The sequence below is a fragment of the Zerene cesonia genome, chromosome Z (assembly GCF_012273895.1).
Source record: "Zerene cesonia ecotype Mississippi chromosome Z, Zerene_cesonia_1.1, whole genome shotgun sequence".
Classification (NCBI taxonomy): Eukaryota; Metazoa; Arthropoda; class Insecta; order Lepidoptera; family Pieridae; genus Zerene; species Zerene cesonia.
In genome coordinates, this window is record NC_052122.1 from 832,197 (window position 1) to 847,999 (window position 15,803).

At 33.6% G+C, this 15,803-nt stretch overlaps 2 protein-coding genes across 2 annotated transcripts in view; one reads left to right on the forward strand and one right to left on the reverse strand.

Annotated features, from left to right (window-relative positions):
- LOC119835552 (proton-coupled amino acid transporter-like protein CG1139) overlaps positions 1–10,987 on the forward strand; it is a 41,446-nt gene extending 30,459 nt beyond the window's left edge. The window contains exons 2-8 of the mRNA XM_038360455.1: positions 798–877; positions 2,790–2,924; positions 5,215–5,487; positions 6,711–7,071; positions 7,244–7,425; positions 7,882–8,057; positions 8,397–10,987. Coding sequence (XP_038216383.1) covers positions 798–877; positions 2,790–2,924; positions 5,215–5,487; positions 6,711–7,071; positions 7,244–7,425; positions 7,882–8,057; positions 8,397–8,716 — 1,527 coding nt within the window. The 3' untranslated portion in view covers positions 8,717–10,987. The remainder of the gene's footprint in view (positions 1–797; positions 878–2,789; positions 2,925–5,214; positions 5,488–6,710; positions 7,072–7,243; positions 7,426–7,881; positions 8,058–8,396) is intronic.
- Positions 10,988–11,226: 239 nt separating this feature from the next.
- Positions 11,227–15,803, reverse strand: part of LOC119835852 (E3 ubiquitin-protein ligase UHRF1-like) — an 11,780-nt gene continuing 7,203 nt past the window's right edge. The window contains exons 10-16 of the mRNA XM_038360889.1: positions 15,282–15,408; positions 14,694–14,843; positions 14,169–14,307; positions 13,519–13,690; positions 12,964–13,100; positions 12,559–12,657; positions 11,227–12,336 (exon numbers count right to left, since the gene is read on the reverse strand). Of these exons, the coding sequence (XP_038216817.1) occupies positions 12,187–12,336; positions 12,559–12,657; positions 12,964–13,100; positions 13,519–13,690; positions 14,169–14,307; positions 14,694–14,843; positions 15,282–15,408 (974 nt within the window). The 3' untranslated portion in view covers positions 11,227–12,186. The remainder of the gene's footprint in view (positions 12,337–12,558; positions 12,658–12,963; positions 13,101–13,518; positions 13,691–14,168; positions 14,308–14,693; positions 14,844–15,281; positions 15,409–15,803) is intronic.

A 15,803-nucleotide genomic window follows, 5' to 3' on the forward strand; every position in this document is an offset into this window, starting at 1 on the left:
TATTATGTAGTAACTTTTGCAGCCATTAGAAAAAATAAAACAATAACAGTCTTACAATAAAAAGAATGTGACATGGTGCTGCTGTATCATCATAGTTATTACAAAGAAAACGCATTTAAATTGACATTTAACAGGTTGGATACCAAAAGGCTGATTCTTATTACAAAAACGATAGGTACCTACTAATGCTACAAGGTCCATGAAGTTTCAACTTGCTTAGTTGTAAATAAAGTTTTCTCGCGCTGAAATATTTCACGTGACATGCGAAGCCAAATATTTCTCGTATTCGGAATATAGCTGGACGGTGGATGTAAACATAATTGTTTATACGGATGTCGTTGCCTTTGCATGTAGGCGGTTGGCGTCTTAGCTATATGAGTTACATCTCGGTGTAACAGAAATAGCACTCGAATGATGATACTTGGTCTAAAAATACCGTCAATATAATAACGGTTATGTGACTGTTACCGTGATAATCGCTCAATTATTTCACAGTTTTCAAGGCACATCTTTATGTGATGTATCATCCTATTTTCGGATATAAAAAGCTTGAAGGCATTTTGTTTTTTTTGTTGCTGTTATATCGCGTACTACGCGAGTGAAGCTAGAGGTTTCAACTAGTGTACTATAATTATAACGTCTCGGACACTAAAAAATGTAAAGCACAATGTTATTACATTTGTGAGATGATGATCTGACGCAAGATTGAAGGTGCCTTACCAATTGCTTACCGTTTAAAAAAGCATATTTATTCACTTTGGATCAAAATTTCATTGAGAATGTGTTATTTGTTACAGGAAGCCGAAGAGCAGGCGAAAAAGCTCAGCAGATCAAATGTCAACCCCTCCTTCGAACCAGATGACTTCCTACCACAAAGGTAAATATAAGGAGACATTATGATTGTAATTCAAAACTTCTGAAAGTACTGAAACGTATTAAATACAATATTCACGAAAATTGACAAAAAAAAGGTAAAAAATAGGAAGTATAATAATAAGACATATACTTAGTTACATAACCCTCATAAACCTTAATTATTAAATGCCATTAAAGGTTCATTTTCTTTTATTTTTCTCCTGAAGCATGATAAATTTTTCAACCCTACCACTGTTTTACCAGTGACGGAAAACGTGATGAAACCAGTCTGACCTAGAATCAGAAGTTTTACGACATTCAGTTATCATCACATCACATTTACATGTTTGGGAAGGCAATCGATCTATGAGGAACCCAAACGATAACTTACAAATGTAATTGACTTACTCTATATAAAAAATTTGATAAGGATCAAATAAAGTAAAGAAAAAACACAAAACAGTATCTGGAATTTTCCAGACATAATCAAATAACCAACAAATATCTAATAATATGATTACAGAAATTACAAGCTCTTTATGAATTAGTTAACAACGAACCAGCTTATTATGGCGAAATCAATACAATTAATAAACACTCACTTCTAGTATAAAAACTTCCCTGCTTATGTTTCTCGGCGTCACCGTATGGTCTCCTTATGACGTCAATAGATAATTACACATTGTGCTTGTTTATTGCCTCTACCCTTTACGAATAAGAAATGGCCACTTAACGATGTTGTCAAATATTTATGTTAAAAATGATCAGAAACAAAAAAAAACATTGCGTGAATCAATACGTACCTAAATGATAGAAACGCTTTTATTGATAAAGAAATAAGAAAAGAAATGCAATAACTTTTAATCTAAGTAGGTAGTCCGCTACTGCAATCGCTTTTGATATTAATCTTAATAAAAATAGCTAAATGGTAACTTTATTCAAATTTATTAAACACCTTAAGTGGGTACATCTAGTTTAATTACTTCCATCTTTTTAGTGAAACACATGCGATAATATAATATTCAAGAGCCATAATAGTACCCTTACATAACACACAATATCAGTATCTCCATAAAAATCAACCGCGCGACCGAGAAGTCAAATCGGCAACCCCTTGCTACGTTAGTGTTACAATGGGGTAGGCCACGGAAGGTTAATCCGTGGTACACTATCAAATGCAAATTTCATAGCACCACTGCAAGTTCGGTTTGATAAATCGATAAACTCGTGACCAAGCATACACCAGCATGGCTCCGTAAGTGAAAATAAGTTCACTTTTTGAATAATTGAACTTTGTTGTATTATAATGCACCATAATATGAATTCTCGCAAAGCAAAGTTTAATTAAGTATCGCACAATTAAGTAAAACGTCCATAACCAAACAATATATTTTCCGTGAAGTGTTTATAATCTCGTAATCGATTTGATAAATAAATTTTATTCAAGGAGTTCACACTGTGGGGAATGTTGTTCGGAATTCTGATAAGCATTTAAGTTCTTAAATAGGTACATATTTTTTCATGTTTTGAAATACGTTATCCTGCGGAGATCACTGTGTCTATGAAGTAATAGTTGCATTACGGAAATTGTCATATTGCAATCACAGTAGGCTAAACTGCACCTTATACTTAATTCTTGCATAGTATTGTGTCCACGATTGTATTCAATATTTATCAATTAGTGTTTGTACAATAGCGAAGGCGACATAGTTACTTATTGAAATAGACTTAATTTGAAAAGTATTTAAGTATTCCATTCTGTTTAATCGTCATGAACATAGCTTTTTTCTTTCCCTTTCTCTATCTATTGCAATTGTAGTCATTACATACTAATCAGATACATTGAAGACAAGTTTATTTTAAAGACGCGGTAACGGAATTATATTATATTTTGTTTAAATGAACCTCGCACTAAAAAAAATTATATTTTCCAGTCTATCACCCGTCAAAGATGAGAAGAAGAAGCCGGGGGACAAGGGCATCTACCTGGTGAACATGAATGAAAAGAACTTACAGGAAGTGGAGGAATATGAACCTTATGACAATAGAGTGGTTGAACATCCTACAACGTAAGTATGAGTGTCTTTTATTGATATTAATCCGAATTTATTTTCGAAAATGTGTTCCCGAACTAGGTAATCCTTTCCGTAGTACGTTGTTTACCAGAAACATTTGTGCAGGTAAAGTGAAGTCCCGTGTCCCCTTGTTGGGTATGGGACAAATAATGTACATCTGTTTCACTGATCGACTTTTTTACGGACTAGTAAGTGATCAGCCTTCTGTGTCCTGCCAGAACCAGACATTTTTTATTTCGTTCGTCCCCACCGGGAATTGAACTCAGGACCCCTCGGTTCTACGATCACGCGTTAACCACTGTACCAAGGAGGCGGTCGGTTTGCGCAGGTAGGGCCTCAACAAATGCATTGCCCGCTTTTAAGGGTTAAGGAATAAAGCAAGGTTCGACGACGGGAAAAAGAAAAGCAAGGAAGAGTGGGAAAAAGAATACGGGCCTCCGCCTCCACCACTCCACCACGAAACATTTTCATGTTACTATTTCACGTCCATCTTTTGTTGGGTGACACCTACCCGCTGCTAGCCGGCCCGATTTGTGCAAAAACGTGCTCTTTTCCATATTAAAACATAGTTCCCACATTATAAACATAGTTCGCTATTATATTACTCAATGAACATCAAATGTTATAGTGATTATTGCCGTTATAATATCAATGCAACAAAGACGCACCGACTTAATACAATTTTGCAAGGCGAGTTCGAGGCGATTCAAACTACTTAACAAGAATAATAAAAATATCCTGTTGAAACAGAGACTAGGCTGACCCCAAAGTACTAATTTAATCAATGCTTCCTACCTTCTCCAATTTTCCTTGATACCAGATATGAATTCACCCTTGAAGATATATTATTTCCTATGCCTACGACATGGCACAAGGATCTTCCTACACCAGGCCTATGCGTAATTTCATTGTTTAAAGGATATTCTCTATTCAGAGGTTACTCATATACTTGAGTTAGTTTCGGTTTAGCATGTTTCAAGAAACTATCAGATAACTAAAACAATGATGTATAGAAAACGTAATAAAAATGGCGATGAGAATAAAAAACCTTTTATCAAAATAATTGTTATCGCTGTGTAAAAAAGGTGAGGAGTGAATATTTAAAATGAATTATTCTTAATGATATCACCTCTTAAAAAAATTAAGAACCTAAGTTTCGTAGAGGTATAACTTTATTTCCTTCTGTCTTTACATAAACAACTTGCAAGTGAAGGACACAAACATAATCATTAAATAATTTTCTAAGTTGTTTTAGTGTATTTGAAGCAGACATAAGGATAAGTGGCTGAAATCAAACAAAAAGTAGAGGACATGTTTTGTTTCGATAGTTGACGTCCTTTTAAATTGCTGTAATAAATCTTATGACCATTTACGTAAACCAGCATCCCAAAGTTGAGAATGAAATAATTATAATTCAGATCAGAGATCCCGTCCGCGGATTTTCCTCAATCATCAACAACAAGGCTATATATTATAATACATGCTTATTATTCTATGGTACCAAATATTTTGCGCTTTGTGTAAAATTTTACATTTAACACGGTTATTCAAAGTTTTCCTCAAGTCAGTTTAGGCCTCGTGTGATTTGAAACGATTAGGTAGCCGATAAGGGGACTAACCTGTATATTTATATTGTACGGGTATTTTAATACTAATTATAATTAACATATTTATGTTAGAATGATCACGTTTTATGGTTGTTAATGAATATCACGTGTCTGTTTGTTACGCTACTATGACTAAAAGTTCTTGGGGCTATATTTTTGACCATAACAAAATTTTTAATACGTACCTAAATGTAACAAGGTATAACTATCTCTATTTTGGTTGTTTGGTAGGACCAAATTGTTTCAAAAATTATGCGAAATTGAAAAGAGAAAAACAAAAAAAAAGCAAGCAAAACTTCATCAGAATATTTCAATTGCTCTGCTCAAGTTTCCTTGCATCAGAGCGTATACATAAATTTTATTACCAAAGGAAATAACGTCAATTATGTAACTAAAATGAACGTACAGAATGTAGAAGCTGTGAAGTACCAGACCGCTTACGAAATGTTGATTATAGATCAATCTGTCAATTAAAATCAAATAAATTGCACCCGAATACATTTCATAAAGATTAATTGATCTTCTTTTTAAGTTATGGTCTATTTAGATTTTACAGACCTTATAATATTTCAATGTATCGCTATTGCTACCACTGTTACCTGAGTTAGAATTATATTTGAGAAAATAATAATCTCACAAACAAAACAACAAGGAATAATCACATCAAATTGTTACAGGAACACAGAAACTCTCCTACACTTGTTAAAAGGGAGTCTGGGAACAGGAATCCTTGCTATGCCGCACGCCTTCGCCAAATCGGGATACGTCGTCGGTGCCATAGGGACTGTGATCATCGGCGTGTTGTGCACATACTGCATCCACGTGCTCATAGATTCGTGCTACGTGCTTTGCAAGCGGCGGAAAGTACCTTCCCTTACGTACACCGCTGCAGCAGAGGCCGCTCTCTCCGAGGGTCCTGATTGGTGCAAAGCATGCGCGCCGTACGCTGCGTAAGTGATTATATAAGTTTTATTATTAAATGCAAGTTCTAAGAATAGAAAGAATTTGATCCTGCGTCGGGAATCCTGCGAACCCGCGTAATAAATTGACAATTATTGCGAAAATGAACAATTTTGAAAAAACTTTAAGTTGAACGGGATCCAGTCAATTTATCTAGGCAGGTAGGTTCATAGCAACTTGCTATTACTGCGTAGTAGGTACTAAGGTACAAACATAACATTTCGCATATTATTTCCTATAATATCCTTTACACAGAATAAACATGGAAATTTCCTCGTCAATATTAATAATTCAAATGATTAATCTTGTTTTGTTTTGGATTCTACCAATCAATGAATTGTAAATATCTCATTATGACGTACATATACGTATTTGTATGTCTTTTAATGCTCCATACGGAACGCTATTATGAAAACAAAAACATTATTTCTTCAATGCTTCTCCATACAATATGAGGATGTCATAGAAATAAATACTCATAAAAAATAATTAATCATTAAATAACGACGCGATAAAATGTATCCGCTCCACTTGCTTGTTTTATATATTTATTATGCGCACCTACGTCCGATACGAAAAACTTGACGATATTTTGCATAACAATCCCATTAAGATTATAGTTTTTAAGAATAACAGTAAAAAATAATTATCTCCGTAGTTGATTCAAACTCAATTGAGAAACTCAAATGTATATAATAGAAACCTTCATAATTGAAAACATATTTTTGAACTGAAATGCCGTACTGCTATGAAAAACCGTAGCTATTTGAAGAATCAGCAAAGTGAAATTGTTTAATAAATAACGAGTGTATTCAACTTGTCGTGGTCGTGCCGCTCTCTAGGTCGCAGAGCTCAGGCTCAACCTACTGCCTGCCTAACCTAACCGGTTCAGGCATAGAACCTAGCACTGTATGTATTCTAAACGCACTCGAATACTAGGCTGACATTCCTTTACTTTTATAAGATTATACATTATGTAATGCTAAAAGTGATATGTCTAATCAATTTGAATGCAAAAAAACATTCAGCAAATGTAGCAAAAAGTGGCATTTGTTATCCTCGAATGATATAAACGTACGCGCAATTGTTGAAATACACTCTAAATAGATTGATTGATACCGATAGGTACTCTCTACTAAATCTTTAAAAAAAGGCCAAACGTTTTATATCAAAGTCGTAGGACAATCCAAGTAATAGGCAATTTCTGTTTCAGCCACGTTGTCAATGTGTTCCTGCTCATCTACCAGATCGGCACCTGCTGTGTGTACGTGGTATTCGTATCGGAGAACATACAGTTCGTGCTGACGAAGCACTTCGAACTCCAAGTTACTGTAACCGAAGTGATGCTCTGGGTTCTCTTGCCACTGGTTCTTATTAACTGGGTACGAGATCTCAAGTACCTGGCGCCCTTCTCCGCAGTGGCCAACGCAGTGACAATCGTTAGCTTTGGGATTATATGCTACTACATCTTCAGGGACCCTCCTACGTTAGAGGGGAAAGCGCCAGCTGGAAAGATTGTCGACTTCCCGCTTTTCTTCGGAACTGTACTCTTCGCTTTAGAAGCTATTGGTGTGGTGAGTTTATATAAAACTACCAAGTTTTCTTCTTGAAATAAACCCCCATAAGTTAATAAAGGTGCCCATTAAAAAGATTCCTAAAAGATTTAAAAAACAATTTGGAAATGAACTGTTATCTATAAAATAAAAACTGTTTTATAAAATATTGACCTTTCTTTTGATTCTTCAGATCCTGCCGTTGGAGAATGAAATGAAAACTCCAAAGGACTTCGTGGGCAAATTTGGCGTGCTAAACCGGGCGATGATCAGCATCATCATTCTCTACGTCGGTATGGGCTTGTTCGGTTACCTGCAGTATGGTAACGAAGCTGCTGGCAGCATCACCCTCAACTTACCGTCCAAAACGGAGATGTAAGTCCACACTGGATCACAAGATCTTTTAGGCACGAAGTTCGCACCGCCGAATATCGGAGATGAGGAACATAGTACTAACCTTGAGATATTTTTGGATAGGCCCATATGGAATGTGTACACAGAAAACTGTAGGCACCTAATTCACACCTTATTTCTATCTTCATGATAAATCGAATTTACACTATATCAATAAATGTTAGAACACGATTCATTAGTATTTATATGTATTTTTGTGATATGTGTAATGACTGAATCACATTCTGGATATTGCGGTATGCAAATATTAAATTATAATTATTTTTTAAAATTAAAAGTAAATTCTTATCTGTTTTCTTGTTTGAAACGGCTGTACCAACATAAATGTTCTTTCGTTGTTTTATGGGTCTGAAAATGATATATGTAGAGTAGAAAAATCGTAAATGATGAATTTGCTGACAAAAGTTTTTATTGCAGATTGGCAAGTGTGGTGCAGTGTCTCCTGGCATTTGCGATATTCATAACGCACGGCCTCGCCTGCTACGTCGCCATCGACATCTTGTGGAACGAGTACATTGGTGTACGTTTGCTCAACAGCTCACACAGAGTCATTTGGGAGTACTTACTGAGGACCTGCATAGTTCTCGTCACTTGTGAGTCCTTAATATTCAACAGATAACCCCTTGTAAATGTATTATTGTTTATCATTTAACAATACAACCAATAGATATAACGGATCTCCAATAGCTGTTAAAAGAAGAAAACCCAGAAAAACAAACTTAAATTTTTATAATAATAGTACGTATGATTTAGCTTATATAAACATATATTTCCTATTTAGTGAATGGAACTCAGTTTTCAGTGGATTGATTTGATGCTCATTATTATTCGTCCTTCGCGAAAAGAAAAGCCTCTAGAATTGTTTTGTATGAACCAAATTGGACCTCTGCTTATTGTTCGATGCCTTTAAATAAGACATAATTCCATTGCAGTCGGTATCGCCGCTGCTGTGCCGGAACTAGACCTCTTCATATCGCTGTTCGGCGCCCTGTGCCTCTCCGCGCTCGGCCTGGCCTTCCCCGCCTTCATCCAAAGCTGCACATATTGGTACTACGTGTCGGACTCTGAGAGGATCCGTATGATAATCAAGAACGTCATCGTCGTACTATTCGGTGCTTTGGGCCTCGTTGTGGGCACATGGACGTCCCTCGATGGGATTATCAGGAAATTCTCAGCGCACCATGACCTGAACGCCACAATGATTTTCACCACAGAAGCCACGCTTCTCAATGATACGTTAATCTCGCCTTGAAAAATATTCTTTGTAATGAATTTGTGCCATTAAATGAACCGTCCGTGGCATATAATATCAGTACAATACATTAAATTTAATGATTATTATAATACCGTAGTGATTAGAAAATCTTGTGACAAAATAAGTTTGCTACATGATAATTAAATTCTCGTTTTGTTTAAGGTATGGAGCATAGGGCCATTTCCTGAAAATATAAGTGTAGTTAAAATATGTTAATTAATTTAATTGGTTGTTCAACGAGACATTGTCGGCGTTTATTGTATATTTATTTATTCGTTCGTACTTACTTTTTATAATTAACAGTATCAGTATTGAACCAACTGATTTGTGTCAGTCAAATAATTAGACCCAATATAAAACTCATCTAGCAAAATACATGCAAGAATGCTTCGATTATTTAGTCCAGAAATAAAGTAAAAACAAAAGTACACTTTACCGATCCTAGAGAAACGTAAACAGACAAGAAAGTAGTTGTTTTATTGTTTACATGCTACGACGTTCCGTACCTACTTTAAAGTTATGTATGTATGTTTAAACTTTAAACATAATTTAAGGCTATTATTACCTACTAACATATATTCAGTTAACGCGTAAAAGCTGATTTTCTAGAACCGCGCTTTAAGATTATTCTTTTATTCATAATATAATATAGTTATCCTAGAGCAATATATTTTTTCATTTATTTTACATTGGTACCTCGTTTAAATAAACATTCAGTGAGACTGAAAATCAGCTTCTAAGTGAAATTTTGAATATCTGTATAGCAGTAATGTGATGACGCGTCGATTAAGCAACGTAGCTATAGTGTCTAGACTAGACTCTAGGTAATCAGGGACTAACAAATAATATTATTATATTAATCTTATCGCGGAACATAGAGGAGTTTCAGTGTATCCTTTTCAAATATGTAACAATCAAATGTTCCCTGGTGCTCCTTTGTTTAAAGCGTATTTATATCAATTTATAAACAAATTAAATATTTATATAAACTAATCGTCGACTTTACACGACTAGGACAGCTATATTCGACGAAAAGTCGCTAAACGCACAGTTGTAAGGTAAATGTATGTAAGTTACTAGCTAAATTCATTCACCAAATTACAATTTGTAATAACAGTATTATCTTTAAAAATTATACAACGTGACTTATAGTGCTTTACCTGGCAACCTATAATAACGAAGGATAAGTATTTTTAGATGAACTATGGTTGTTTAATTTAGTCCTAAGTGATGTATTTTATCGAGATCCTATATCAGTGAGATTCTATAGAATAATGTCAAGTGAAGTATGGCATTTTATTTAGAGTAAGTTATAGTAAGTTCAGTACAATTATGCGTGCTACTAAAAAAATCAATGTCTTATTATTTACAAGTTCGGTTTTAACATTTGTTTGACCTCGCCAAAATTGTTACCGTCAGTCGATATGACCGGATAATGCACGTTATGTTAAGTTTTAATATAGTTTATGATTATCTATATTTTATTCAAATGATTGTGTTTTATGTATTTTCACCTTTCGAAGGCACATTGTATATTAATCAAATATTTTTTTAATATCATGTGTCTGTTGAGAGGCTAATTTAAAAGATAATATTACATAGAAATAGTAAAAATGTGTTTATAATAATTCGTTATTTACCAATATTTCTTTAGATTTTTTTATACTATTTCTTTGACTTGCCGTAGTCACACTATATTATCATCATCTTTAGTCGCACCTATTTTAATAAAATCGAAGTCAAGTGCGTGTCGGACTCGCGACACTAAGATTCCGTACAAAAATATCAGGAGCAACTACAAAAAATCGTTGCGATACCTAGAATAAAAGAAATTGGTAATGGGGTTAGATAGTAGTTTAACTTTTTATTTCAATTGATTTTTTATATATAACACGATTATATTAATTTTCGAGTTGGTAGCATAACAGACTATCCAAGGCTATTTACTGCATTGCCATTCTTTTATTCTTCCGTTATCTACGGTATTAGTATAACTTTTGAAATATCCGCAATATATATCAAACTATTATTATTTATTCCAACTACTATTTAGATTTAAATAATTCTAATGAAATAGCTCTAATAGAATACCAGTTCGGCTTTACCAATATGTATTTCCATATCCGGTCATATATAATCTGTGATGTTGATAGTTAATATATTTAAGGTTTATTTACGTTGTTTTGTATGATGTGTTTTACACGTCGGTGATAATGTGCTCATATCTATGTAATGGGGTCTAATCCCGAATAAAGTTGATTTAATTACCATCATCTTTTATTTAAAAACGTACCTTCCTTGTACCTGAATTTCCCAAAACAATTGTACTTATTACGTTACGTTTAACGAATAGTTTAAGTGCAATATACTTCAAGTTCATTTTACACGTATTCGGTTAATTCGTTCAGAAATTACGATGACACATACAAACACTCACAAACAATAGGCAGGCCGCGCATCTTTTTGAGTCCAATGTTCAAGATATAAGTAAAAAACACAATATTTTCACTGTTTTTTATTAATCACTTAAAACTAAAATTATAATTATCGTAATTTGTACTACAAACAAAGTGTCAACTAAGACATGTTATCTTATAAAATTACTAAATGCTATCGGTACATAATATTTATAGAGGAAATTCGGGATTCCTTTCCATCCCTTCTATAGCCTTTTAACAAGATTTAGCAAGTTATAACAAATTTCATAATAATTATAACATCATAACAATGAGGTAACATAATCAGAGTAATAAATTAATACAAATGTGGCTAAATAATAATAGAAATTAGACATTAACTCCATTTTTAATTTCATTTGAAGTTGACTTTCGGACCTATCTTGATTAGTTGTAAAACGGCATATTGTCACTAAATTTTATTGTTATTTAGTACTTTTATACTTCCAGTTTAGCAGTGAGCAGTAACTAATTAAAGAAACGAGTTTTTTTTTTAATTATGTGTAGGTATTAGTGAGTTCTTCTATTAATTACGTGAGACTTCGAGAAGATTTTCCTATCCTCTCTGTGGGATGTAGTGACATTTGGCTTGACTTGCAAATATCATGCGAAACCTCCCACGAGATATATCAAACTATGCATTTATTTAATTTACTATGTCCTTCAATATGGCCGAACTCAAATTTACTGCTTAGGTAACTTTATCTTAACATAAGTAAATGGTATAAATGTGATATATGACACTGTTTTTCTAAATTTAATTTATTGTTATACAATCTGTTAATTGAAAAGTTCCATAAAAGGCTAGTTAAGTTAAGGTTCAATAAACACCAATGAACAATATAACTATTACAACTTATAAACAAGTAGTCACTAAATGACAAATTTCTTAAAAAATACACAACAGAGTACCCTTCACTTCTGCCACTATTTTTAATAATATTTAGTGTTATTTCTCGGTAATAAAAAAGTAATTTTCTTCAGTTAATCCATGATTTTGAAGTTGTTTTATTATTTCTTCCCAGCGTCGTAACCAGATAAGATCGACCTGAGCGCAGTTTTGAGGTTGTCGTTTGGAGTCAATTCCATTTTAGACAGGTTTTGTCTACAACACGGACACACTTGTGATTCTGTAGACTTGAACGCCAGTTTTAAACAGCCCTGAAAAACGTCGTATGTTTCTTCAACAATTGGTTGACATCAAGCTACAAATCTTAATAAACCTTATTTTTGAATATCAGTCACAAACAAATGTCAATTTAAAAAAAACAGTAGCTTTGTTTTTCATGAACATGCAATCAACTTTAACTCTACACTCTGCTGAAACAACTTAAGAGATAAAGATATTATATAGAAATAAATATTAAATTTTAAAATCCTTACCATACAAAAGTTATGCAAGCATGGCGTGGTGACCGGCGTAACGGCTACCTCTTGGCAAATGATGCATAGGAATACTTGAGTTACATGCTCGATAAATTCCTGAAAATTAGTATGTATGCATTTATTGCTTTGTATTTAACAAAATGACCATATTGATTTCAGCAAGGTTTTCCAAAACAATAGATTTTATTGTCCAAAACTATACATATAATTTCGATAACCTCGATTTCAAAATGTTCTAAAATGAATATAATAAAATATATAAAAAAAAAAAAATTGGTCACCCATCCAATTTATGAATTCGAATATCTTCCACATAAAAATGTTTAAGACAGCAAAGGCTTACTAATAGGCTCTCCTTCGGGTTAGAAACCCTGAAAATTAAAAATATAAGAAATAAACTACCTTTTTGCCCTGTTTCTCGCACACATCAACACATTCAGCCCACAACTTAGCATTCATTGTGTCAGCGTTTATTGCTTGTTTCTCTTCACTGCTCAGTTCACCAGATTTGAGCACTTTTGGACTTTCAGTTTTGGTGACTGAAAACATCAAATAACACATATATAATCTGATTAAAAGAAAGTGACTAAAGGAGTATAATATTTTTATTAACTAACATTATAAAGATTTTTTTTGATAGTTTTTAAGTACATATTTTTATAGGTCATTAAAATGCTGTTGCTGTGTATTTCATTGAAATTATAGTTTTGTATATTCATGGAAACAAATAGAAGTATTTATTTTACTATTAATTGATAATTTCCACCAAACATACGATTTGTTTTTCTGAACTGAAAGGTATTAGGTTAATATAGTTTGGCAAATGTTTCTTATATACATTTCCCAGACAATATTAACGTTTTGTTAACATGATGATTGAATGTAATCTGGATTTTTTAAATATGGTTTTAAAATTGACTTAGACTTTCACGTTAGTGGATAATATTTTAATCTTACGTTCATTAGCTCCCTTGGTCTTGCGTTTCTTCACGGGCGGTGAGCGTTCAGAATCTGTAGACGATTCGTTCTTTTCCTTTAAGGCTCTCTTTTTATTTTTATTCTTCCCTTTGCCTGCCTTCTCTTTCAGGGCTTTTTTCTCTGCCTCCGCTTCTAGATACCCATCTGGATACTATTATGGAACAAATAATAATAACAACACATTAAAAATCTCAAAAGGGCCTCTGCGTGTTGGATCTGTGTCCCCACGTAAGCCTTCCAAAAGACCGGGTGCCTTCCTTCTGGGGGTACCCGAGTATTATGGAGATGAGAAACATAATAATAATAATAAATAGAAAATCAAATTTTGTATTTCCTTTGTAATTCCATTAATAGTAATTTGTAAGTTTTTTTTTGGTTTAAATAATCAACACAGGAAAAATTAAACATTTGTTTACTTGTATTTTACACAATTTATTATTATATTTTATTGCTTATATAATTTATATAATTTCATTAACTGCTTACAATGCTGGCAAAATTTCGACTTATGAAAACTTTTTGACATAAATTTGCATACAAAGCCTGTTAACTTACAGGCAAACAGAACATATTATCTAGTACTTGTGATCTGACCATATCTCTATAAGCACCCTATTATATATACTCACAATAATGGGATACTGTTTAGCATCAGCCTCCCACGGTGCAGGGCTGGGATCATCTCGTCTCAACAGATACTTCCACACTCGGTAACCAGAGAGTCCTTTCTCTGGATAGTACTTCACCACTTTATAGATACCGTCGTAGCTAAAATAAATGTAATGACCTTTGTAGTGTTTTGGTTTAATGCAAACATTAGTCATTTGTAAGATACAAACAAATCTTTTCACATAGTTTACATAATATTTGGAAAAGTTTTGTTCTGCAGCTAAATATGTAAGCTTACTATCACAACCAGAATAAACATTGATAATAGAAGATATTGCATATTTTTAACATGAAAAGCTCTATAAAATTGATTTTATACTGTTATTTATTACCAATCTGGAAAGGAATTTATATAACAATGTTTTCATTTATGTAATTTTCACTACACAAATGTGCATTACACTAGAACTTCTAAAAAAAACGCATAATTAAAACCAATCTTCATACCTCCTTTATCCATTACACAATATGATAAATAATCTCACCGTATCCCTTCCTTGGGCGCATACTTGGGGAAGTGCTTGATCATTTTGTAGGAACGCACAACGCGTACCGGCTTGCCTTGACGCCACGCTTCGCCCGCGTCTCCGCCTTTCTCGCTTATATCTTTGACGAAGCAATTCCGTGCTAATGCTCTAGAATATAAAGGATTACATTTACTGAATTGATGAATTGATTAGGATAATTCTAATCATCTCTGCCTGTATGTATATTTAAGTATCTCTTGGCTTGTTACGTTTCCATGCCAAACTACAGAACTAATTTTAAAGAAATGTAGTACACATTTCACACAGTTTTCGTTACGAAAAAATCGGCTTAAGGAAAGGAATTCAATATTATTATAACAGTATTTTTTAAATGAAAGCCCGTTTTCTTTTCGCAACTCTTCCTTCTATTCCTTCTTTCCACTTGTCAATCCTTACCTCATCCCTTTGCCATTAAAAGCGGCTACAGCGTTTACAGAGGCACCGTTGCAAATGTTCATGGGCAGTGGTGATCGCTTACCATCAAGCAAACCACCAGCTTAGAAGACAGCTATGAAATAAAAAAAAAGTCTATATAAATACACTTACTTATTCTCTCTAGTAAGCGTCTGGTCGCAGGATTGCTCCGCTGTCCGTTTGTTCCCCGACAAATCTCTGCCGCCACTGCCCGTGTACGTGAACTCGTAACCGTTATCGTAGTCGTCTTCATAACCACCTGTATGTATAATACGAAAGTGTGATTATTTCTTTTTTTATCTTTCTTTCACGTCGCAACGAAGTGATATTATGATATGAGTTTTGTCTTAAGCTTGTTAAGAGACTAGAGAGTGACATAGGCTACTTTTTAGCGCTATGAAACATCTCATTCCTATGAGATTTTGCTTTGACTTTGCGGGCAAAGCCACTACCGGAAAGCTATAGGCACTAGTATTGTGATGTATTTTGTCGATTCGATATCGTTCAATCGTCTTTAATTGAATCTAGCTGTATAATGTAATATAATATAGTATAATATGATATAATGTAATATAATATAGTACTTAGTCTGGCCATAAATACTGTTACACTTAATTATAAAAAAATATTACATTTGAATTTCGAATCTGTCAT